The 25,711-nt window shown below is 42.6% G+C and overlaps 1 protein-coding gene across 1 annotated transcript; it reads right to left on the reverse strand.

Moving 5' to 3' along the window:
• Fh1 (fumarate hydratase 1) lies at positions 1-24,258 on the reverse strand. The gene is made up of 10 exons (NM_010209.2): positions 24,074-24,258; positions 17,674-17,808; positions 15,152-15,262; positions 13,360-13,536; positions 10,770-10,952; positions 8,260-8,425; positions 6,440-6,643; positions 4,678-4,805; positions 2,561-2,714; positions 1-189 (listed from the first exon to the last, which is right to left on the reverse strand). The coding sequence occupies exons 1-10, from the start codon at positions 24,194-24,196 to the stop codon at positions 47-49; spliced, it is 1,524 nt and encodes a 507-aa protein (NP_034339.2). The 5' UTR covers positions 24,197-24,258; the 3' UTR covers positions 1-46.
• Positions 24,259-25,711: the final 1,453 nt, after the last annotated feature.

The following is a 25,711-nucleotide window of genomic DNA, read 5'->3' on the forward strand; positions in this document are numbered from 1 at the left end:
TTGTTTGTAAATTTCTTAAGTTTATTTTAATATAAATTTATTGAAGTCACTTTGGACCCAGCATATCCTTGGGTTTCACCCACTCATCAAACTGCTCTGCTGTGAGATAGCCAAGTTCAATAGCCGTTTCCTTTAAGGTTGATCCGTTCTTGTGTGCGGTCTTGGCAATCTTTGCTGCTTTGTCATACCCTGAAGGGAAGACACACAACACAAACATCAGTAGTGAAATTTTTCTAAAATAAAAAGCAACTGATACTGATGTTACAGGCCTCTTACATAACATAATCTATTTTAAAACTATAAAGTGACCATGCCAATAACTATCATGTCTTCTATAGAATACAACCTTGATTTGCTTGAGAAACAGACTTAAGCATACCTCATTTTATCCAAGATTTGTTGAAATGGACCAATAATTAAAAGAAACATTTAAAAAGAAGAAAGAGAGAGAGAGAAAGAGAGAGAGAAGAGAAGAGAAGAGAAGAGAAGAGAAGAGGCACCACAGCATAAAATCCACACTTGGCTGTGCTGTCCATTAATTATCTTTCTAAGGCAGCACTAAAACGTTCATTGCGGCAGGTTGTAGGAACAGACAGCTATGTAACCGGCGGTAACCAGTTCCCATGGTTCCCATAGCCCTGCTCTGCTCGGTGCTCCAGCACACCGGCTGCCATTCCCTGGCTTCTGCTTAGGGTTTAGGCATTACAAGGATAAGGAGGGGAGAGTTTTAGCCAACATATCTATTGGCACCAAGGAAGCCAGGCAACCCAGGCAGGACGATGCACTGTAACCCTAGCATCCAGGGGATGACAGTGAGTCTCAACCTGGGCTACACAGCAAGCCCTGCCTCAAAAAGCAAAACATCAGAGACCCTGGTTCACTTCAACAGTCATCTGCTTTTACACGACGGCTGGCACCGAGAAATTCTCAAGGTCGCTCTGACATTGAAAACTGACAGAAGGCAAAGGCAAGGACGATGACGTCAGTGACAGAGGCAAAGTAAACTTAAAAGTCAGAGGACTATGACCAAGGGGGCGGGGCCTGCTGAGGCAATGTGGTAACCAGGTGGTGCAGTGTGGTTGGAACACGTCTGGCTGCAACCACAACCAAACTGCCTGCTTCACTTTAGTCTTAGCTGAACCTATGCACGTTCACTGTGCTGGCACAGGCATGGAGTAACCGAGTCACTTGCAGAAAGAATGGTCACGTTAAACTCTTGGGTCAAACTGTCTTCTGTGCTTTTTGTGTGAATGAGGACTACAACGTAGGCGTCCCTGCCCACCACACAAACCAGTACTCAGTACGACCCTCGTGTATCACAGAGCCACTAAGAGCCCAGACCAGGCCTCACTCAGCCAGCGCGGTGGTTCTTGCCGAGATCATAAAGCACTTTTGCCAGGGACGTGGTCTTTGGGTGTCTCTGTCCTAGAGTCTAAGATGCTTCCCAGGCATCTGCTTGAACAGGGCGTCTAACCTACAAGTGTTGGCAACACAGGAAGGTCAGGTGAAGCACTTCTCTCACAAGCCTCTAGGGTTGCTTTGGACCTTCGGACTTAAATGCTGGTGTGTAACAATTTTAAATGAGTCAAATCGTTTCACCAACTCTATAAAACTAAAATAGATAGGTAGGTAGGTAGGTAGGTAGGTAGGTAGGTAGGTAGATAGATAGATAGATAGATAGATAGATAGATAGATAGATAGATAAAACCATGAATAATATCAGCCCCCCTAAGGTCAGGATTATTGAACATTCTAAAGTGTTAACTGCATCATGATACAAGATTGTATCATTACTCATTCTAAAGCAGCCCAATGCCATCTACACAGCGATGGCCTGCACAGCAGCAGACCACAGCAATGGCCTACAGCCCGTGGAAGCCAGAGCAGATGTCTTAATGGGATGGACAGTGGTGGTGGTCAGCTGCAATCTAAGTCTGCATAAAACACTTAAAATCAGGAAAAGACTAGGAACACAAAAGATAGTTTCAGAAAAACCATTTAGTTTTCTTACCTTTCCCTATAAACACCAATATATATCTTTCCCTTTTAATTTGTAACATTCTATATTTGAATTGAATAAAACAAAATCAAAATATTACATGGCATCTAGGAAGGAAGAAACAAATGAATCCATTTGCTATCATCGGTGATCAGGCAGTGCCACCTAGTGACGTTACCAACGAGGGAGGGTCTTACAGGTCACCCTCTCCAGCTGTTGGCATAAACACCAGCATCCGAGGTCCTGACTATGAAATCAGGGCTGCTGAGATGCTTTGTGTGCCCGGCTGCTCTCCAACACGACTGCTGCTGAGTTCCAGCTCACAGACCCACATGGTGGAAGGAGAGAACTGATCCATCCCTGTAAGCTCAGCTCTGACCTCCACATGCACCTCATGGGAAGACAGACAGACATAGATATCCAATACAGACACACAGATACACATAGACAGACAGACAGACACACACACACACACAGAGATTTTTTCAAAAACTTTAAAGGTTTCTTTTTTTTAAGCTTTTCAGTAACTGTTTTCAAAATGGCATTACCCTCCAAACTTACCTATATGTGGATTAAGAGCTGTGACCAACATTAAAGACTCATTCATTAGCTTGTTGATCCGCTCTGTGTTGGCCTGGATCCCGACCACACAGTTGTCTGTGAAGGACACTGAAGCATCTCCCAGTAGCCTGGCTGAGTGCAGCACATTCTTAATCTATGGGAGAGGCACGGGAAGGAGGAAAGAGAATCGTTTCTGAGCCTCGGGTCACTTTGCTTTGCTTTTGTCCAATGACATGCATTATTTGCTGTTCCATACTGGACATGTAATTCCATAACCGTACACCACTCCTACCAATCCTGCAGTATAATACCCAGAAAACAAGTGAGAAAGGGAGACTCTGAGGACACAAAGTTACAAATCTAAAAATGATTAAAGAAAAAAAAAAAAAAAGATGTGTGTGCAATTAACACAAGACAGCCCTTGGTGGATAAGTATCTCAAGACAGCCCTTGGTGAGTGACTAATATAAAACAGCCCATGGAGAACATGCTAAACGGGCAAGATTTGTTGTATCCACAATCCAGTCATCCTGCTTGTCACAGAAGCCGATAGCCAGAAGTGGATGAAGACTCCTCTATGCAAGAGAAAGCAGAGCAGAAGCTCGGAGTCCTGAGATGCGCGCTAACTTTTGGATTCTCTGGTTTTGTGGTTAACAGAACAGTCCAGTTCATTTTAAAATAACATCACATGATGTTTAAGGTCATAGAAAGCCAACTGGTACATTTAATACCTGTTTCTTTTAAGCAACACTTCCCATGTATACCTCTGTCTAAAACTCAAAAAGGTCTGGAAGAAAATAATACTTCCACCAATAGACTCTAACAGAAACTAGACGTTACAGCTTAATTTGAAATGACTCAATTGTAAATCAAATTTCATCTTGATTTTCTAATTAAAGCCAACCTTTTTTTCCTCAGTTGAGTCTACTCCCCACCCCAATGTCCATCCTTCTCTCAGGCTCTGAAGCAGTGGTTTTACTTTAAGCCATGAACGACTGTTTCCACCAAACCTTTTCTTTTCCTTCTTCATATTTATAAAGAAGGGGTAAGGTGGCATTACTTTTAAAACATAAGAAAGGATTAAAATATAGCAGAAGCAGTTGTTCTGCATCTGGACATGTCAGGCACCTGGCCTGGATGCAAAAGGATACAGATCTAAAGCTCACTCCAGCCTGTCTTTCATTGACCAATCCTAGCAGGGTATACATGCCATGAATGCAAAAACCAAAAACTTCACATTTATTGCTTTATTGTGAGCACCTAAAATTGTGTGAGCCACAGTGAAACTTAAAAAAATACACTCACAGTTATTTGGGTATTCTAATCAATTAGACTTTATACGACAAACCAGTAAGAAATAAGCCTCTAGTGTATTTCAGATAGAGCACTGTACGAATGAAGGACTTAATAGTGACACAGCTTGGCTACCTGAAGCTCAGGAACCTGCATAGAAGATGACACCATTTTGCTCCATATTTGGAATGATGAAGGAAAAAGGAGAAGTTTGGAGGACAGTTTCCAAGCCATATGCAAAAGGCAAAAAATAAATTTAAAAAAGCTTTGCTGCGGACAGGGAAAGCACTAAAGAAACAGAGAAAGGGTCAACATGGTACCCTAAGAGAATGGATGAGAAAGAAAGATGATGATGAGACAGAAGAAGGAGGAAATGATGATGGAGATGACAGAGCTCAGAGCAAGTATGTGAAGGGGCTGAGGCTGGACCAGTTATCAAACCGTAAGAGAAAGTGACAATGGGTCAGGCTTTCGCAACCAAATCTGAAGAAAGATGGCACAAAGCAACAGCCTGAGCAGGAGACAGGGCTTTAAGGAAGGTGCTAGACAGACTTGAACTGATTCTAGCTGCTGGCATCAATGGCAGCAGAAGACAAAGAAACCCCTGTCTTACTTCCACACATCTTCATTCCACCTAAAAAGCAGACTACCAAATCCCTTGAGCTGAGTAGACTAACTCCCGATATGCCAGGTTATTCCAGTAGGACTAAGATTACCTACTACACAGCTAGCTTCCGTGGAAGCTCCAGAAACCTTCAAGGAAGACAAGAGCACTGGCTATTGGTCTTCAATCAAAAACTGCTAAAAATTAAATTGAAGGCTTACCATCATTGGTTTAAACACATTCAGTTCAAAATGTCCATTGCTGCCTCCAACGGTAACAGCAACGTGATTCCCCATGACTTGGGCTGCAACCATGGTCATCGCTTCACACTGAGTAGGGTTCACCTTTCCTTTGAGAAAACCAGTGTAGAATCTCATCAAATATAATCATGGTTTCCTATATGACTTAAGACTGTTTTTATATTAGTCAAAGAATGAAATCTAATGTTTTTAAATAAAGGCATAAAATAAGGCAAAGTTGAGGCACAGGCTGCAATTTTAGTCACTTAAGAGGTGGAGGCATAAATATTCCATGTTCAAGGACTACCTGAGCTTCTGAGTCAAGGCCAGCCTAGGCAACTTAGTGAGATCTTGACTTGAAAAGTATAAAGAATTCTAGGAATACAACTTAAAGACAGAAATACTTGTCAAACATGAGGGAGGCCCTGGGTTCAATCCCCAATATCACAGACAAAAAAAAATATCAAAGAAAGGGGGACGCATAGGCACACAGATTCACTTAAGGAAAACTAATACAGGTTCCCATTGTTATGGTTTTCATTCTTGTGTATGCATTTAGGCAACCAGGCTCAAAATACATAATTAGAAAGACAAGACTCTACCCTTCAAGAGGGTGGCAGCCAAGAAAAAAGATGACAACTCCAATAAATAAGGTCTACACAGAGAAGGCCGTGCTGCTATGGGGAGATTCTACGCTGGAACGCTATTTACCGCCCACGTACCCAAGGCTCCAGCGCAGCAGAGCTCCTTAAGAAGCGCCACACACACACTGTCTCTGTAGAGAATGCACTGGACAACTGGCCCTTTGTCTGTGATGTTCTTCCATTTGTCTTTTCTTTTGGAAACATGGTTTTGCTTAGTTACCTAGTTAGGCCTGAAATATTTATATTACCCAGGTTGGCCTTGAATTTATAATCTTCTAGCCTCAGTCACCAAAGTGCCAGGGTTAACCATGTACATACCATACTTGGTTCCATTTCTTTTTAACAATTATTGAATTTGCAATCAACTAGACTATATGTCTAGTTGATTATATATCAATACAAAGTATTGCAAATCGAGATCTTTCAGTCTATGCACATATATAACATATATAGTTTAAAATCTAGCATATACAATCTATATAAAAATTTATACAATAAATTATTACTTTGTCAGTTTTAGTATAGGTCAACTGGCCTCCAAAGGAGCCTTTGTGAATCTTGACTCTGTTCTGCAACATGTGCCACCTCAACTTTTGCTCTCTGCTGACTGATAAGCAAGTGTTCTTCGTCTACCCTAAGCCACCAGTAAAATGCTGAGTGAGTAGAACCCAATATCAAGATATTTCTCCAACTAAAGTCAACTCATTAGCCACTCCCTAACGTCTGTTCATCCAGCTCCATTCACCGGCCAGGCTCTAGTGTTTGCCACTCTGACTTAACAGGACAGAGCCGGAGGCAAAGCATGACACACAGACTTCAGCAGGGTTTATATTCCTGCAGCCCAGGCTGACTGCTGCACTCTGCGGGGCTCTCGGCTTAGGCTGAAGGATACAACCACACAGAAGCTCCAATATGGAACTCCACCAGGCTGCTAACTCCACTCATGTCCTGACCTGGTGATACTCCTAAAAGTTCTAGAAGAACTGTAAAGCAGTGTTCCCCATACATCCCCACTGCTTCAAGGATGGCAGTGAGTGAAGAGACATGTCCTGTGATTGCAAAGCCCTGCTCCCGCATTTATCAGCTATGTGCATACGGACCTGGCATGATGCTGCTCCCTGGCTCGTTTTCAGGCAAGATCAGCTCTCCCAAACCTGACCGAGGACCAGAACCCAGGAAGCGAATATCATTCGCTATCTTCATTAGACTGCAGGCGGCAGTGTTCATGGCTCCACTAAGCTCAACCAGAGCATCATGAGCAGCCAGAGCTTCAAACTTATTCGGGGCAGTGACAAAAGGCAAACCTGCAGGAGGAAGGAGCGCCGAGGGTAAACAGGGAGAGTAAACACGCCTGCCAATGTTAAGCAAGTTAAACAAAGCCCAGAGCACACAAAGCAAACTAGAACAGAGAGGTGGGTGCGCAATTCAGTGACGCTGCTTGCTTAGTGTGTGCAACGTTCTGGCTGAGTTTGATTCCCAGTACTATAAATCAATAAATCTACATATCCAAATCTATAAATCAATAAAAAATAAATGCAACTTTCCACTTGAGGAAAACGCTTGAGAGTCGAGCTATGTTAATACTCAAATAAGACCTCCCCAAAGGCCTCCTTCCTAACAGAGCTCTGTAAGAAGTACATGCCTACAAAGCCTGACTGCTCTTGAGCAAGCATGAGAACTGTGAAATCCAGTCTGCCTCTGTCTACACTCTGATCTTCTGTCTACTCTTCTGATCTACTCTTGAGGACACAAGTCCACCCATCCCCCAAGCAAAGATTCTGAGATCCGGGTACTCCAAATCCTAATACAGTTCCTGACTATTAAAATGTGAGCCGGGCAGTGGTGGCGCACGCCTTTAATCTTAGCACTCGGGAGGCAGAGACAGGCGGATTTCTGAGTTTGAGGCCAGCCTGGTCTACAAAGTGAGTTCCAGGACAGCCAGGGCTACACAGAGAAACCCTGTCTCAAAAAAACAAAAAACAAAAGGAAGAAAAAAGAAAAACCCTCAGCTAATGAATAAGTGTGAGCCACAGAAACCCATCTGTATCATCCTGACCCCAAGGCCCAAAGGCATCTCAGAAGAGAAGGCAGGAGGAATGGCTGGCTAGAAGCTGGCAGGAGAGCTATGAAGTGCTGTCCTCTGGACAGAACCAGCTACTGCGTGGGAAGAACACTCCCTGTACTGCCTGAGAAACTATCCGCAGCTGGAGGAAGGAGAATCGCTTTTCTTTGAGTGGATTGCTCATATCCCAGTGATGATCCCACACCAATGCATAGCCATATATGGGCAGCACAAATTAAACTTGGGGATACATACTGTGGGGGTGAACTTGAAGTTGGGAGGGAGACATTTTTGGGGATTAGATGAGGGCTGAAAACCCAATACATTGTATACATATATATACAAATTTTAAAAACTGAATATACTTGTGATATGTATTATATACTTATTACTACCCTAACCTTATGGTAGCATCAGCATCTTAATCAGTTTTCTGGACATGACAAGCTGGTTCTAATAACAATAACAATACTGTACTAGCGGGGGGGGGGATAGTATTTAAAGATATTACAGCAAAGAAATATGACACGCAAAAACCAAGCTATCAGTGCACTTATCATGTGATAAGTTTCTCAACAGTCAACTGTTTCTGCTTTCTTTGAAAAATACTTAACACAGCTTTGAAGGGAAAGGACTAAATGCTAGCAGACAACAAACAAAACATGTAAACGCATGAACATGAACTCTTATATGGAAGCCTTAAAAGTAAGATAAACTTTATTAACTTCTGACATGGACACAAGCCATGTTTGATGGGAACATGTTACTCCTTAATTTCAGAAGAATTCAGCCTAGAAATATCTACAAGATGCATAAGCTATGTGAAGAACGTGAGTAGCAATGCATGTGGTCCCCAACCTGTGAGTGCTGCTACTTTTGCGGCCACCTTTTCTGCGAAACCGATCCTGGTGTTTAACCCCGTCCCCACAGCAGTGCCTCCAGCAGCGAGCTCGTAGATTCTTGGCATGGCGGCTTTTATTCTCACCATCGCATACTGGACTTGCTGAACGTAACCACTGAATTCCTGAGAAGAGAAATCACTGTAAGAACAAACTCCTATCAGCTACAATGCACTCTAATGGCACTAAACAGAAGATTATGTTAATTCATTCACGTGATAAAGAGGAAGGGCTACAAATCTACAAGGCAAATAATAACATGTAGCTTAGTTTATAACCAAACGTCCCAACAGAGTCAAGCAAAGAACACATGAAATAAACCTTTAAGAATAGCTCCACTACACTGAACTATTGCTCCACCTACAATCCACCCAGTGAGCTGATCCCCTCCCCCACATCTGACTGTAGCCCAAAGAAAAATTACTAAATATTCTCCAAAGACAAAAAGAAAATAGAAATACTTCTATACAATTCTAGCTTAAAGACCTGAGAGGGAAGCCAAGAAGCAACTTTACAAAGACCTGAGCGTGAAGTAAGGAGTACAACAGCCTGCGGGGTGGGCGGGGTCCAGCGTCGCTGTGCCCTCAAATGCCAGCAGCCGCAGGCACATTACTTCTCACACCACACTTTAAAGCAACCATCAATCTTCCTACCATATTTGCAGCATTGTGAACCACTAACAACTATGCAGGGACAAAAACCTTACCCTCTCTGTATTTGACAATTGGCCTTATCTAGTAAGCCAAGATAAACTAAATCTTTTCCCTACCTAAAATACTGAAAAACGGAATACTTTGGATTAGGATTAGGGTTTCAGTATATTCTAAAGAAAACATTGGAAAAGGTAGATCTAATTCATGAGATGCTAACTTCTTCTCACTCTCTCCCCCTCCCTCCTTTTTCCCCCATTGCATGTGTGTATATGAGTGCACACATAAATAACAGTTGTATGCACTTAGAGCATGTATTTTGAAAGTTGCAAAACCTGAAAAGACAATTCTAATTAAAAATCATGTTTCTCATAAAGTAAAAAAGAAAATAGAATTGCTGTCATGATAAATAGTATAATGACATCATGCAAGAGACTAAGTCATGACTCAAAATGATTTTTAGCATAGTGGCTTTTAACATGCAAAAAAAAAAAAAAACAAAACAAAACAACTTAACAACCAGGGGAAACAGATTAAATACACAGAAATTACACACAGAAAATGCCAGAAAAAGGCAATGTTTTAGCTAAGCCTTTGAAGTATTCTTCATTCCTTCCGTAAAATGTTTGCTAACTAATGAAGTTTTATTTCTGTTTGCCACAGAACAACAAGAGTCGATCCAAGCAGGCAGCAATCAAGTTCTCACCCTCAACTAGTTTTCATCACACTATTTTGTTTTGTTTTTTTTTGGGGGGGGGGGGTTTGTTTTTATTTTTATTTTTTTTGAGACAGGGTTACTCTGTGTAGCCCTTGCTGTCCTGGAACTCACTTTGTAGACCAGGCTGGCCTCAAACTCAGAAATCTGCCTGCCTCTGCCTCCCAACTTCTGTGATTAAAGGCGTGCGCCACCACACCGGCTTTTCATCACTCTATTATTTAGTGACTAGTAGTCAGTATTAGGCAATGGATGGCTATCTCCTGATACATAAACTACATACACTTTTACCTCCCAAGCTGTATGGTAAATGGAGACAAAACTCTTTTTGTGAGTTTTCTTTTGTTTCTTTGCAATACAATTATTAGATCTCCCTTCAGCTGATGACACAGAAACGGAAAAATACTTTCTGCTGTCCTGAACAGTCACACCTCTTCACAAGCTGTCCTGTTAGAGGGTAAAATATGCCTCACTTAATTACTTTAACATTTTGCTTTAATTAAATAACTACTTAATTTAGGCTAAGAGAGACCAATGAGGCAATCGTGATAACAGACTAATGAAGATGATGGTAGCTATGTACCCGACACGGTTCTAAACTCTGTCAACCAGCTCACTCACCACAGCCTCACAACCCAGAAAGCCGAGACACAGAGAAGCTAAGTAACTTTCCGCAGTCACATACCTGGTCTACAGCAAAACAGAACTTGAACTCAGAACCCAACTGAGCCCACTCACTGCCAGCATGCTCTCACCTTATGTGGGTACTATTAAAAGTTGCCAACTGGCCATGCATGGTGAAGCATGCTTTTAATGCCAGCACTAGGAGGCAGAGGTACACAGCTCTCTGAGTTCAAGGCCAACCTGATCTACAGAGTGAGTTCCAGGACAGCCAGGCCTACACAAAGAAACCCTGCCTCAAAGACAAAACAAAAACAAAGAGTGAAAGAGAGAGAGAAAAGTTGCCAAATGCTTAATTCAGAAAATTTATCATTGGCCTGATGATATACCTGGCCTTTACTTTAAAGGCAATTTTGAGGGAAAATGTTGATAATGTGTATCAATCCCTAAACTGAATGAACAAAATGAGTTAAACTCCCTTACCTGTCCAAGAGTAAGAGGGACAGCATCCTGCGTGTGAGTTCGCCCAATTTTGATGACCTGCGCAAACTCTTTGGATTTTGCACTGAGAGCATCATGGAGCTTCTGTAACCCTGGCAACAGGACCTTGTGAACTTCCACTGCAGCAGCAATATGCATTGCTGTGGGAAAGGTGTCATTCGAGCTCTGCAGGGGATTTTCAAAAGAAACATAAGATGTTAAGTTAGAAGTAAGAAGAGGGGAGCTCAAATATAACCAACTAAGTGACTATTCAAAACCCAGTATGTACTCAATAGTGTCCATATGGCACATAATAGGACAGTGGGGGAAATGAAAAGCAATCTGGCTTCCTATAAGGAACATACTCAGGACTATCTCATATACAACTGCCTGGACACAATACATATTATAACCAAGCATGCTAAGTCCAAGGACTGTTGGCAAAGGCATTAATTACCAAGCACATCTGAAGGCAGCAATGTGTCCTAGAATCCAGCCATTCTCTGATTTACTTAGTACACTTGAGAAAAATTCTGTGAGGCAGAAAGCCAAAAAAGGCAAATTGACAACCAGGAGTGTACACTGTACAGTGTACAAGGCTGTCCCTGTACTTTTAAGGCACGATGTGATTTTAAAATACACATTTGTTATGGCCATATTTCACCTTTCTTGTGGCAACTGTCAAAGCACTTACAGTGAAAGGAGCAGTCCTTTCACTAAGCACTCACGCAGCTACCTCCTCAATCCAACCAGCAATGCAGTCTCTGACTACTCGTTCCTACTACACCAATCTAAAACAGACTTCAGACTGTAAATTATGCTTAAAAAAACATATTTGAAAGTAATATTGAGTTTTTAAAGTGCTCTATAAAATAAAGTATATTAAAACCTTTGCTTTTGATACTTAAAAATGTATTAGACCCAGCACCCAGGTCCTAATTTCTTTAAAAAATATAAAATAAAAGGCTGTTTCCAGGACTGGAGCAAGGAAAAAATATGATAGGCTTGGATGTCATACAGTGGGCATGGATATCTTACCATGGCAACACATAAAGGTTCAGAGAAAAGAAAAGACAGCCTAAAGGATGCCTAAAGGACACAAAAGCCAAACTGAGCAAGGTTCCCAACTCAGACAATCTCAATATCATAAATAACAAAATATAGGATTATAACTGAAGAATCAGCAAGCCATTGTGAATTTATAGTGGAAAGCACAATGAATATAGAAATGAATGGGAGAACAAAGCTTCCTTATAGAAAAACTCCCATTAATAAATGTTAAAAGAAGGAAAACCGGCTCTGGAGAGATGGCTCAGTGGCTAAGAGCACTGACTACTCTTCCTAAGGTCCTGAGTTCAAATCCCAGCAACTACATAGTGGCTCACAACCATCCGTAATGAGATCTGATGCCCTCTTCTGGTGTGTCTGAAGACAGCTACAGTGTACTTACATATAATAAATAAACCTTTAAAAAAAAAGAAAAAAAAAAAGAAGGAAAACTGGGGGGGGGGGGGGGGGAGCGAGCGGTGGCCCACACCTTTACTCCCAGCACTCAGAAGCAGAGGCAGGCGGGTCTCTGAGTTCACGGTCAGCCTGGTCTACAGAGCTAGTTCAGGACAGCCAGGCCTGTAGAGAGAAACCCTATTTCAAAAAAACCAAACGTAAAAACATTTAAGGAAGGAAGACTGAAAACTGTTATTAAGACAGTAGAGCAGTGCTCAGGGGCAGAAGAGCTGCCTGGCACACTGGCCCTGGAGTCCAAACCTGGCACTGCAGACTACAAACAGCAGAAAACAACAAAATACCCAGCAGTCAGTCACCGGGAAGACCCTGACAAACATTCTCTCCTTTTCAGTGGAAATTATTTCTGGACTCAAGGCCTCTCTGGTAACTTCTGCGGTGAATCTAATGCATACCAAGAAATTTCTTCTACCTTTCTTCTAGAATGATGCCCCAACATCATGCCAGGCATAGATCAAGATGTGACAAATACAAGGTTGCAAACGTTACACAACGGTGGGTGGTGACACCTAGCAGGGCCACCTTACAACCAGTGATGAAGTCCAGTATCACCACAGCACGTCAGGCAGCCATGGGAAGGGCCTCTCTCTCACTTACAGGGCAGCACCCCTGAAACGGCACAGCCTCCGTCTACACACCATGTGAAGGCAATGCTATGGTTACAGACTATATAGCCACAACCTGTCCACACTTCAGGAACCCGAAATGTCAAAGGGAACACTCAGAAGGAAAACTGGGAACCCCTAAAAGAAGCCTGTTTAAGATCACTGTGCCGAGAACAGCTTCTTACTCCCGGTAAGCGAAGCCAGTTATAAAAGGCATTAGCATTACGGGAATAAAGACTAGATTATCTTTACAACATCATTTTGAAGTAAGGAATGTTTTAAATAATTAAAACAATAAAAACATACACAACCTCAAAACCAAGCTGTCCGAACAGAGATTGCTTTATGACGTTTGAAAGCAGGCATGATCCCTAAGTCTTCTCTAGCGGAGCAGAGGCTGGACTTACGAGCACAGTCTCCCCTACGCTTGTCAGTCTATCCCGACGAGGCAGAGCGCCCGCACCTACCTGGCTTTTGTTAACATGATCATTGGGGTGCACAGGCTTCTTGCTGCCAAGTTCACCTCCTAACATTTCAATTGCTCTGTTGCTAATGACTTCATTTACATTCATGTTTGTCTGGGTTCCTGATCCAGTCTGCCAAACCACCAGAGGAAAGTGATCATTTAATTTACCTTCAGCTACCTGCAGGAGAGAAAAAATTAACAGTAAGTCTTTTTAAAATAAGCAAAACTGGGTATTTGTTTAGTAAAAATCAACCATGATTGAGCAAAGCCCTGCTTACAGAACTATCTTAGCGATGTTGGTTGTTCCACACGCTAAGTGGCTTGCTAATGGCTTCAAGACAGTTAAAGGCAGCTGTGGCACAATCCTCAATATCTGTGGCATCACTTTTTCCAATTATAGATACTTTGAATAATGAAACTTTGCATATTCTGAATGACGACAATCCCCTGGCCTCAGATAACAGCCGAATGGAAGCCACTTTCCTTGTCTGCCTGTGCCGCGTGCTGCAGTGGAGGAGCACCTGGGAGGCTGCTAGTGTGAGGCCTCAGACACACTTACCGCTGTTGCACAGCAGGTGCAGCTAACAGATGTTACTGCCACAGTCAGCACGATAATGAGCCAAGGGCTCGAAATCAAGCTTGGGGTCTTTGGGCTTATGAAGCAGGAACCTTTACCCACTAACCAATCCCACTGCCCCTTGGAGGTCTCAATGTATGTGGTAGCTCTAAAGTGCAGGCTTCCTAACACAATACTTCGCCTCACTATAAAGTGATTAACTTAGAAGATCAGAAGGTATCTGAGAGCTCCGCTAACTTGGAACGCTGTCTCCTTTTCCAGCTCTAACATAACCGCTAGTCACCTGCCTGGAGCATGAAGAGCAGTGACGCTCCATCACAGAGCCAGCACCACTCCCTGGCCCGGCAGCACCTGCTTCCGTCTCCTCGGTGCTGGGCTGTATTTAGGAAGGGCTCCCAGAACTGTGGGTTCCACCTTCACAGAACCAACCCCTCACATTTTTTAAATGCTGTGCTTGTACTAAGCATGCACATCTTATACTTACATGTACTGTTACACGGCATTTATACTAGCAGCTTGTACGAGCTATCACAAGTAAGCAAGAAAGCTCAAATCACATGACAGGGAGTGCACAGACTTTATGACATAGTTCAAAAACGGAACCTGGGTGTCTATAGATTCTACTATGTCTGCTGGGGACAGATGGTAGATAGAGAGACCATTTTCTGTCCATTTCCTTTTTTTAAACTTTCAAATTTAAGACCATAGAATATGTTTTAAAAACGTTCCTCTGTCCCAGCTCTGGTTCTGTTCTATGCCAAACTTTAGGAACTAATTTCTATTACTGACAACTAAGATTAACTGCACGTTATAAAGGTAACACTTTAAATACAATGTTTCAACTCATCTCTGACTACTTCCTCCAGGCAGCCCTAAGGAGATTACATTCTTGAGAAGTACAAACAAATAATCAACTAGTTTAAAAGGCCATCATTTATTCGTAAGATAAAAACCTAAGTTCAAACCATCTTTTTCAGTTTTTTTCTTAAAACGATATAAATCACCAGAGACTTAAAAAGTGAAGAGACTTAAAAAGATGTAAAATTACCCAGAAATGTCATCCCAAGATGTTTCGAGCACTGAGTAATAACGATAAAGCTGTCACACTACCCTGAAACTCATTAGCTCTGGTGCCCTCCCGCCGACAGAGCTAATCAGCGCACAGAGAACCTCAGAGCTTCGGTGCCATTGTGTAAGCATGATTATCAGCTCCTACCTCATCTGCGGCCTTCATTATTGCACTAGCAATCTTTGGATCGAGACCATACTCCTGGTTTACTTCAGCAGCAGCTCGCTTCAAGATGCCGAAAGCTTGAATGACTGGGATCTAAAATTAATCAGAAAAACACCTTAAACCTGCAATTTTAGATAAGCATGAAAACCTGTCATTTTATGCAGATGCAAAAATGGTACCAAGGTTCTAAAACCTCAGAAGTTTAGAAATCAGAGAAAACTTGCTTCTGTGTACAATGAATCAATAGAACAGAAAAAAAAAAGTGAGGCTTGAATATATGTACACATATCTATAACCAAAGACATATATACACACAGATATGTTCATATAAAGACAATAATAGTAACTGTGCTTCATGAATGCATACTATAAAGTACTGAATTTATTTTATGCATTATGTATTAAAATAAATAGTATTCAACCATTTCCCCTTAGAGATGCTGCATTTTAAGCCTGACTTCAAAACAACCACAAAAGGGCTGAGATGTCAGGTAAGGTGAGAACAACTACACCTAGCTAGTTTTTCAACATGAAAACAGGCAGGGATTTGAATCATAACCATAGCCATTTGGATGGGTGACTGAGCCTAGTGTTGACAAAGCCATACAAATGAGAAGGGGGTCATAGGGGTCATGGAAGAGAAAGTTTCATTATCCAACAAGATAAGAAAGCACAGGGTACCAAAGAAGGAAGGGAGTCAAGACATTCTTAAATTACTCACTGAGAAGTTCAGTCTCATCACCTCTATCCCCTTCCAAGATTACGTATAGACATCCATGATAATAAGGGGTTAATTTTCCTTTAGAACTGAGGTACAAACACTTGGATCTAGTCATACTTAGCTCAAAGTATACGGCCTTTCTCATATTTAAAAAAACTCAGTGACAAATCTGATGGCTCAGGTGTCACAGTCCAGACGCAGAATCCAGACATGGCTGCCCAGTCTCCAAAGCAGCAGCTGCTGTGCTCCCACACTCACGCTCGGCTGGGATCACCTCCTTATTCCCAGAAGCCGAACCAGGAGACTATCTGGGGCTCAGCCACTACCTTTGCCACCCAAATACGTAGTCAGACCCTCTGTTAACCCTTGTCAAGCACATTAGTGGCAATGTTGACAAAGAGATTTCCTTTAAAATTCTGCTGCCATCTAGAAGTTACTCAGGGTTCAGTTTAGAGGCCTACAAGTAAGTTAAAATGTATTTAGGATATAAAGTATTCAGGATAAAAGGGATCCAGAGAAGATAACTGGTACACAGCATCTCAGTAAACGGAGCCTGGTTCCTTCCAGGCCGACCTGTGCCCTGCGCTGACCATCTCTGTACCCCAGCTGAGCTCCTGAAGGGTAAGATGTACTTCACCAGCACTTTGTGCCTGAGCATCTCTGAAATCAAGACGTACCCTCCCATCAGTGACATATCACAACTAACTCCAGCTGCTTCCTCCCTTAATGTTCTACACACTGGCACATCATCTAACTCATGGCAGCTCAGATTTAAGGGAATGCGGTAGAATTGTCTCATAACATTATGCATCAAACCAACAGTCACACATGCTGTAGATATTAGTAGTCTGATGTATTTGTGTGATGTAGTCTTCTGGAAACTGAACCCCAATAAAAAGTACAATGAAAACTGGGGCTTTAATTCAGTGGGAAAAAAAATTGAGTATTGAAACAAAAATGTGTACCAACTGTGAAATCCTAGAAACCCCAACACCAAAACAAAAAACAAACAACAACAACAACAACAAAACCACCTTTAAACTGTCCATCCTGGTTGTCATCCTGATCACTTTTGGAACTAGAACCTAAGCAGCTGGGCACACTGGAGGATTTTCTTGACGGATCATCTGAGGTGGGAAAACCTACCCTGAATCTGCACTACACCTCTGGTGGCTGACCACGTGGAGCCAGGAAGAAGGAAGCTTTCCCTTTTTGCCTGCTTTCGCTCTTGCTGGCCACGCTGACCCATCCTGTGCTGAGACATTCCTTCACTGGTTATTAGAACCTACTTCTTTGGGATTACAATGTAGACTGAAGAGCAGCAGCTCTCTAGAAATTCCCTGGGACTCCGGCAGCAGCAGACCAGGACTGCTGAGACGTTCAGTGCTGGGGGTGGAAGACTATCAGCTCCTCGGCCTTTACACTGGGAGACAGCTACTGTTGACTGCCCAGGTCACAGTCTGTAAGCGGCTCTGATGCATCCCATACATACACGTGCTCACTCCCTCTCTATGTGTGTCTCTCTATGTCTGTCTGTCTGTCTCTCTCTCTCTCTTCTACTCCTTTAGAGAACCCTAATAAGGCCCACTAGCAAACTATTTAATAAAACAGCTAAAATCCAAAGTATTCTAAACCTTGTTTGAAAATAATAGTATTTTAAATTCACTACATAGAAAGCTCATTTTCCCATAACTTTACATTTTAATTTTGTAAAATATTTACAAAATATGATTTGTGTGAGCACAGCCTAGTTCTAAGCTAACATCTCCACAAAGCCACTTACTGGCATACGTTCCGTAGCACCTCCAATCTTAAAGTTCATCGTAGATCTTACGGTCTGAGCACCATAATACTTATCGGTTGGAACCTTCAATTCACCAAAGGTGTCGAACTCTACACGGAAGGAATTTTGGCTTGCCTAAAGACAAAGAAGACATCATTTTAGCTTAAAAGGGAATCCAGAATGAAAGCAAACAAACTCTGACCAGCTTTAAGGAAAAAATAAAATAGTAAGTATCATAAAAACATAAAATCCCATCTTGACTGTCAATCTAGTCCCTGCTTATAGTTCTCCTTCAAATAATTTAACATTCATATGTATAAATTCTGGCACAGCTTGTACAGTTCACATACTGCCCAGATTATAAACATACAAAGTCTCTGAAAGAAAGAAAAAAGAAAAAAAAGAAAGAAAAAGAAAGAAGGAAAAAGAGAACAAAAAAAGAAAGAATATGCCTATTAGTAGTCAAGATTTGACCAATTCAGAACTCAAAGTTTATTTTGCTGGAATCTTCTGAGACATGTAAGACCACTTTGAGATTTTTAAACCTACTTAATCAAAGCTAAAAACTAGTCTAAAGTGGAAACTTAACAGTTCTTTGGAAAGTCAATTGTGTCATATGGGGCTTTATTGGGGCAGACACCTAAAGGAGTGTTTTCCTGAAGCAGACACAGGTGAAAGGATATTCTACTAAAGCAAGCACGTTTAAGGACACGTAGTGAAGGATTCTCTGCTAATGATAGGCATGTATTGGTCTGTCTTACATTGCATAGTTGAGCTGCATTTGTCGAGACGCCATAGAGAGAAACGCACCAAAAACTTCCCAAGATGTGCTGCAGTTTCTTGCCATTTCTGCACTCGGGCTGATTGGCAGTGATGTCAGCTGAGACAGATGCATGTGGAGTTCTGCTAAGTCAGACACATGTGCTGAGGCAAGAAATGTGGAGGACACGTGACGTTTGGAGGAAGTATAAATAGGACTCGATGGACTGTGAGAGGTACTTGGGGCTTGCTTATTGCGTCTGCACTGATCTTGAAAGAGGCACAACCAACCAACCGAGAACTTCTCCTGGTGTCCCTGCTGATCCAAATGTGTCCTGGCTGACTCCTGCCAATTCGGCTGAAGCCAGGCAGTTCCTGCTAGGTCATGCCACCACTGCTGCTATCCCAACACTACCGAAATGGACTGCTGGTATAGCCATGAACTGTCTGCCAGTAGACTGAGCTGCCCACTGCTGACCTATGGGCTGAACTGCTGATTTCCTCACAATGCAGATAGGATCTGCGGCAAAGAACCTTCTAAACATTCCACTCCCCCGGGGGATGGTGAGCTAGAAGGGAGGTTAAAGTATTTAAGAACCATCATTAAAAGTAGGTTTTGAAAAAATGAAAGTTACAGTAGCCCACCTGTCACTATGCTTGAACAGTACTAACATGGACGGCGCAGGCTGGAGACAGACAACCACCTCTTATCAGACATTGGAGCGTCTACAAGTCAGCCTTTCTCCCCTGCCAACTAAGGTAAAGATGAGGGACGAGATGGGCTAAGTCACTTCATCTTCTGCCGTGATGGAACCATTTCAGAATCTGAGGAAAGCTATGGAGTCTCTAGAAACATCAGCACAAATGCACGCATGCTGGTCTTTGAGACTCAGGAGCCAAAATCAACGGTCACCGAATGCAAGAGCACGGACCCAAGGCTCCTGGTTCTAGAGTAGCTAAGTTTCTATCAAGTGCACCACTTAAAAAAAAAAAATTAGCAAGTGCTCAACAAGTAACATATGGTGATATATTTTAATATAAAACTTAATACATATACAATATTGAGTTGAGCCATAAGTGATTAATATTTAATACCTGAATAATCTTAGCAGGATATTTCTGAAATATTACGTGATCTCTATCACTATTTGGGGGAAGGGTGTTTTGGGGGATTTTGTAGTTAAAATAATCATTTCCCCTGTCAAGAAATATTTTATAACCCTATAGAAACCCACGAAACACTAAAAATTGTATATTTATACAATGTGTTCATTCAGGAGGCTTCAGAGTGACACTGAGAACTTTAGTATATGCATGCTGGAGTATGAGGACATGGGTGAGCTAGAGTACATGTGGCTGCACATGCCAGTCACTTCAGCACTGGGACAGCAGAACCAGGGAGACCCAGACCACTGACTTGCCAATCTAACGCAAACACAGGTTCCATGAAACACCATTTCTTGTATTTTTGGTTGTGAATCTAGCCTTTAATGACTGAGCCATCTCTCCAGTTCAAGACACCCTTTCTTAAGAGATATGACAGAGAACAATAAAAAAATCCACGATGTCACTTTCTGATCTTTGCACATGGAATGTGTGTGTGTATCTTGCATTATTAAAAACTAAATATAATCAAATAGTTTCAAAAACATTTTATAATACCTAAGTAATTGCTTTAGTATACAGTCAACTGAGAAGGAAAAGTTAACTTGTGGTTTTCTCCTAAGATTAAAAACAGTCACAAAAATGTTTTACATCACAGTGGCTTTATGGCTGTGTGAAGAGAAAAAACTGTCACCTACCCAGGTCCTAAGCATTTAGATGTATAGGGACTGACCCTGGACAGGAGGAAGCAGCATATTTATATATTTATATATATTATTTTTTATACATTGCCTCATTTGATCTTACAAGGCCCTCAGAAGTCCAACATTAAAGGACTAACTAAAAGACTAACAACCAGGGGACTGGAGAGATGGCTCAAGGGTTAAAAGCACTGACTGCTCTTCCAGAGGCCCTGAGTTCAATTCCCAGCAACCACATGGTGGCTCACAACCATCTGTAATGGGATCTGATGCTTTCTTCTGGCTTGTCTGAAGTCATTGACAGTGTAAAATAAAAATAAATCTTTAAAAAAAAAAAGACTAACAACCAGAAAATCACCCAAATAACAAGAGAGAGAGGCTGGGCTGACACTCTGGTGTGTCAGTCAGTCTCTGGGTAGGCTCTTTTCTATCCTCACTTCCTAAAGCCAAGGAACAGACAGCTATTTCCAGGTAGCCCCAAGTCCTTGAGTGATACCCTGTCCTGTCAAGTGCAGTAAGGGTTTTCTCCCAGAGTTCAATCACATGACCACTACCATTCACCAACTTGTTTCCCACCCTGTAAACCAACAGCTGAGCTTTTAAATGGGAGATGCACAAGTAAGCGACTGCCACAACCTTTGTCTCAGATACCCTTAAAAAAAGGCATCCTTATGTTAAAGTAAGCTTTAGCTCAAAACAGTAAAATGGCCCTTCTTTTCTTCCTTAGCTTCTTAGAGAATACCAGGATGCTAGCTCCCAGGGAGAACAGCTCTTATCTGTACTTTACAAAATTACATTTCAAGTTCTAAATTTTTATGATCTATGTACTCAAAATTACTAAAATGTCATCACTAAATATCAATATTTCTTCTAAGTAAGTTACCATAGTGTGTAGAATAAAAAAGTTACTTGACATGATTCCTTTTAGTCATGTGCTTCAGCTTTAAATCTTAAAGGAAATATACTTCCCAATGGAATTTAATTCCTTGGAGAGGAACCTTAATGGCTGAGCTCTTGCCCAGCACACTGGAAACTGTGGGTCCACGCCACAGCACCACTAACCTAGAACAGAAGAGATGGAGGTGAATCTAGGACTTTCATACCCACATTTTATAATTAAGCTGCAGAAAGGTAAACGGTAGCTAAAATCACAACCTTGGCAGACACGTCAAAAGCATCCTGTCTATCTTTAAAAGCATATCCAGCGTAAAACAAAAGCAAATACTATACCATCTCAGCGTATAACAAACTCTTCCAAAATTCTATTTCCTACCTTTAACCTCAGGTGTTATGACTAATACTGTCACCTGAACAGGATTGATCACCAAGTAAACAAGCCTCTGGGCCTGCCCAGGATGGCTCATCTAGATCAGAATAAAGAAGACATCTAAGCTGTGTGGACCACCACTGTGTAAGTGGCAGCATCCTATGTGTGCTGCAGTGGATATCCACTGCCAAGTGCTCAGTCCTGAAATCATACGTACATGAGCAACACTCCACTGTGTCACTTGTACAGACAGGCATTTATATACTGTGGTCCTTTGAACAAGATGTCTCCCATAGTCTCAGGCATATGGATGCTTGGTACCCAGATAATGGTCCTGTTTAGGAAGGCTGAGGAAGTGTGGCCCTGCTGACAAAGTATGTCACTGGAGAGCCTAAAGGCTATTAACATTTTGAGTTTGCTCTCTCTGCTTCTAAATTAAGCCCTTCCTTCTATAAGTTGCCTTGGTCATGGTGTTTTATCACAACAGAAAATTAACTAACACACACTCATATGCACACACACTAACCATTAAGAAAAAGACATGATTTTGACATAGAGCAAGGGGATTGGTACATGGGAGGAAGGCAAGGGAAGGGGAAATTATAGCTATATTTTTAATTTAAAAACTAAAAAAAAAATTTTTTTAAGTTATAAAGCAATCTGAGTGTCAGTGATGCTCTCTCTGCTTCCTGACTGTGTACCCAGTGTGTTCACACTCAGTGTGTCCAGTTACCTCAAGCTCCTGCTGTCATGCCGGCCCTGCCATGTAGTACTGCACCCGGGAATTGTGAATCAAACCTTCCTTCCCTACGTTGTAGAGCAGAGACTCTGACCCTCAGAACCATCTCGACAGCCCTTTGTGTAATCTTTGCCAACAGCCTCTGCATTCTAAGCATAAATGAACCATCATATTTACATGGCCCCAAGCAGAGAAGTCGTCAACAATGCGTCATACCTCCACATGACGCACTTCAGGTGAACTCTTAAGTGTCCTTTTAAATAACAGGGCTTCCAGGGTCATGTGAATTTCTCAATACTAGAGAACAACTTTTAACAAAATCAGCAGGCTTGCTGGAAATTACAAGGGGGCTAAAGGGCAAGAAATGTCCTTGGAACCATGGAAAAAGAAAAGTATACTGATCCTATTTTCTGACACTATAACCCTAAGCAAGAAACTGCTATTTTCATATTTGCCATGATAGATTCATTCCATTTTCCTGTTCCCCTAAACAAGCTTTAAAACAAAAAGAAACCCAGTCTTTTTAAAAGAGATTTTAGAATGCATTAAAATCACCAGAGCAAAGTTCCAGGAACTTTAAGCAACCTGGACTTCATAGCTTCTTTCCAAGATTTATGTTAGTGTGTGTCTGTGTGTGCATGGGTGCATATGTGTGTGTGTGTATGTATGTTTGCACACACGCATATGTCGAGGTTATTAAGAGTGTGTTACAGGTCCCCTAAAGCTGATGTTACAGGTGGGTGTGAACCACCTGATGGATTCTTCACTGGTGTCATCTCCCAAGCCCCAAGACGGTACAGAGTTGTCATTCAAGCGTCTAGAAGTTGAGAGAACGTCTTGGCCCTTTTAAGGACACTAAAGGAGGTCTAATTAAGAAGCACAGTGTTTTCCCCAAGTTCTATCTTGCTGAGCCTCTGTAATTATCTCAGCTTTACATGTAGAAACTGGACAAAGCCTGAACGCAGCAGTAGGACTTGAAATCACACCCCACACTACAGAAGACATGCTACACTTCGGAGTGGTCTTCCTAACTATTCATTTCTCAAACTTTTCCTAACAGTACATACACACTCGCATTTTTCGTTTTCTAAAGAACTCTAAACAGTACAGGGGCTTAACGAAGCATGCCATACCTTGGACCTGGCCCCTTAAGTTCCTTTAGCTGTCTTTCTGAATACAAAATCTTGGTTAGGGCAATTGTTCGGTCCTATCCAATCTGCTCAGGCATGCTTCCGAGTACTTATGTTCCTAGGTCCACATTTATGGATTTCGGAGTTTTACACCCAGTTGTGAGAGAGAACACATGTAACCTCACAAGCTAAATAGTCAAGTTAGTAAGAAGCAAAGCCTTTCCGTTCAGAAGACACACTGGCTTCATCCACTTCGAGGGCCTGAAAGCAGGAAAGAGCACCCTGGTGGACCAAGAAGCCAGACCCTAGCCTAGGGGAGCATCCTGTCTGTGTCCAGCCAGCAGGGCTTGCGATCTGGACAAGGAAGGGGCTTCCCCTTTCCTCGGGCTACTCCTGCACCCCGGCATCCCCCACCCTCTGCCTCCGTGCACGCTCTTTCCCAGAGAAGGTGTCCTGGACCGAAGGCCTCTGCAAGCTCAGGCATTGGGCAGGTCTGCCCTGACACTCAGGCTCCCCAGCAGGAAGGAGCGCGTCCCTCAGCGCTGCCCGCAGCCCCAACACACTCGGCTGGAGGCCGCGTCCGGGGCGGATGGTGAGCGTGCTGGCCGGCGCCGAGCCCAGGCGCGGCCCGCGGGGACACCCGGGACACTCTGACGTGAAGGTCACCCCGGGGAGGCCGGGTCCCGAGATGCCCGCTCACCATTCGCGCGACGTTCGGAGCACACCGCGGGAGGGTGGTCGCTTCCCCAGACACTGCAGCACCGGCGGACGGAACCCGCAGGAGGCGACGCGAGCGCGCGAGGAGACGGAGTGCGCGGTACATGGTGCTGCTGTACGGGGGTGGAAAGCTGAGCCTGAGCCACGCCCCCTAATACGTCAGATTCCGGCCACGCTCGTAACCAATCAAACGCCTCTTCCTGAGCATGTAGGACGGGACTAACCATGACTGGCCAATAATAACTAATGGGGCGGGTTGCCTTCCCTGGGCCTGTAGTATGGCTGTTTGAAGTCCTCGGGTTCACGGGAAACTAGTGCGGAAGGAATCATGGGAAAAGACAAGAGGCGGGAGGTCAGATCTTCCGACAATACTTCAAATGTGGCTGCTAGGAGGCAGGAAACTGGCTGAAGATGCCTGTAGTACTAGGTCCGTGAGACAGCCTAGAAAGAACATGTTATCAAGTTAATATTTATCCTGCAACCACCCATGACGTGCAGCTGTATGAATCCGTGTCTCAAATACTTATCTTCCTAGAAAGTGCCTCAAATTTTAAACAAGGAAGTAGTAATCAATTATCCCACAATGCTCCTAGTTGTCATTTTGGAGTCAATTTTCCTGTCATTTTTTTAAAAGATTTATTTTATGTCTATGAGTACATTGTAGCAGACTTCAGACTCACCAGAAGAGGGCATCAGATCCCTCTTATTGTGATGGTTGTGAGCCACCCTGTGGTTGCTGAGAATTGAACTCAGGACACCTGGGAGAGCAGTCACTGCTCTTTACCACTGGGTCATCTCTCCAGCCTTTTCCTCTGTCTTTTAACATGTCCTCTGATAACATTTATAATGTGTCCACATTCCTTGGGATTTTTCATCTCTGATTTTCTTTGTGGTTACAGGCTAGGGAAAACATTGCTTAAATGATGCCAATGGAAAAAGAGTAACTGATAAAAAAAATTGTGTCTCTTCTTTTAATTTTCTAATGCAGAATCAGAAGACAGTTAAAGAGGAAGTTCTTCAGGAAATGAGAGGCTTCAATTTATAGCCTCAGCACTCTAGATGCCACGGTAGGGAGGAGTTGAATTCAAGAATAACCTTGGCTTCATAGTGAGCCTGACACAAATGCACTGTTGACCTGCAATCTTCACACTTGAGAAGTGCAGGTAGGAAGAATAGTAGTTCAAGGCCATCCTTGGCTACACAGGGAGTCTGAAGCCAGTGTGGGATACAGGCCACCCTGTCTCAAAATAACACAAATGAAATAAAATAAGTAAGAATAAGACTAATAGCTGAGCTAAATCAATTAAACCAGTACCGGTGGGTTTTCAGACCTCAGTATCTAGTTCTTCCCTCTCTCAACTAATGGCTGAGAAATTTTTAGAGTAGTTGGTGAAAGGTAGAACCAAATTTTCTTTAAAAGTTAGGTTAAGGGGAAAAAGACAAAGCAGTAAGATAAAGTACAATCATATAAAGCAGTGTATCTTCTGCCCGAAATGTTACACTTTTGCCATTAAAGAGCAGCCACAAGAGTGTGGTGAGTATGTGTGTATGTGAGTGTGTGTGGGTGTGTGTGAGTGTGTGTGTGAATATGTGTGTGTGTGTGAGTGTGCGTGTGAGTGTT

This window comes from Mus musculus, chromosome 1 (assembly GCF_000001635.26).
Source record: "Mus musculus strain C57BL/6J chromosome 1, GRCm38.p6 C57BL/6J".
In the NCBI taxonomy this organism is placed as follows: Eukaryota; Metazoa; Chordata; class Mammalia; order Rodentia; family Muridae; genus Mus; species Mus musculus.

Excerpts from the sequence above, each read along its gene's own strand:
- Fh1 (NM_010209.2), bottom strand. The coding sequence starts at position 24,196 with ATGTACCGCGCACTCCGTCTCCTCGCGCGCTCGCGTCGCCTCCTGCGG. Across the intron at positions 8,426-10,769 it reads TCCCTCTTACTCTTGGACAG|GAATTCAGTGGTTACGTTCA; the intron begins GTAAGGGAGTTT and ends TTCTCTTCTCAG. Across the intron at positions 190-2,560 it reads AGCTCTTAATCCACATATAG|GGTATGACAAAGCAGCAAAG; the intron begins GTAAGTTTGGAG and ends TCTTCCCTTCAG.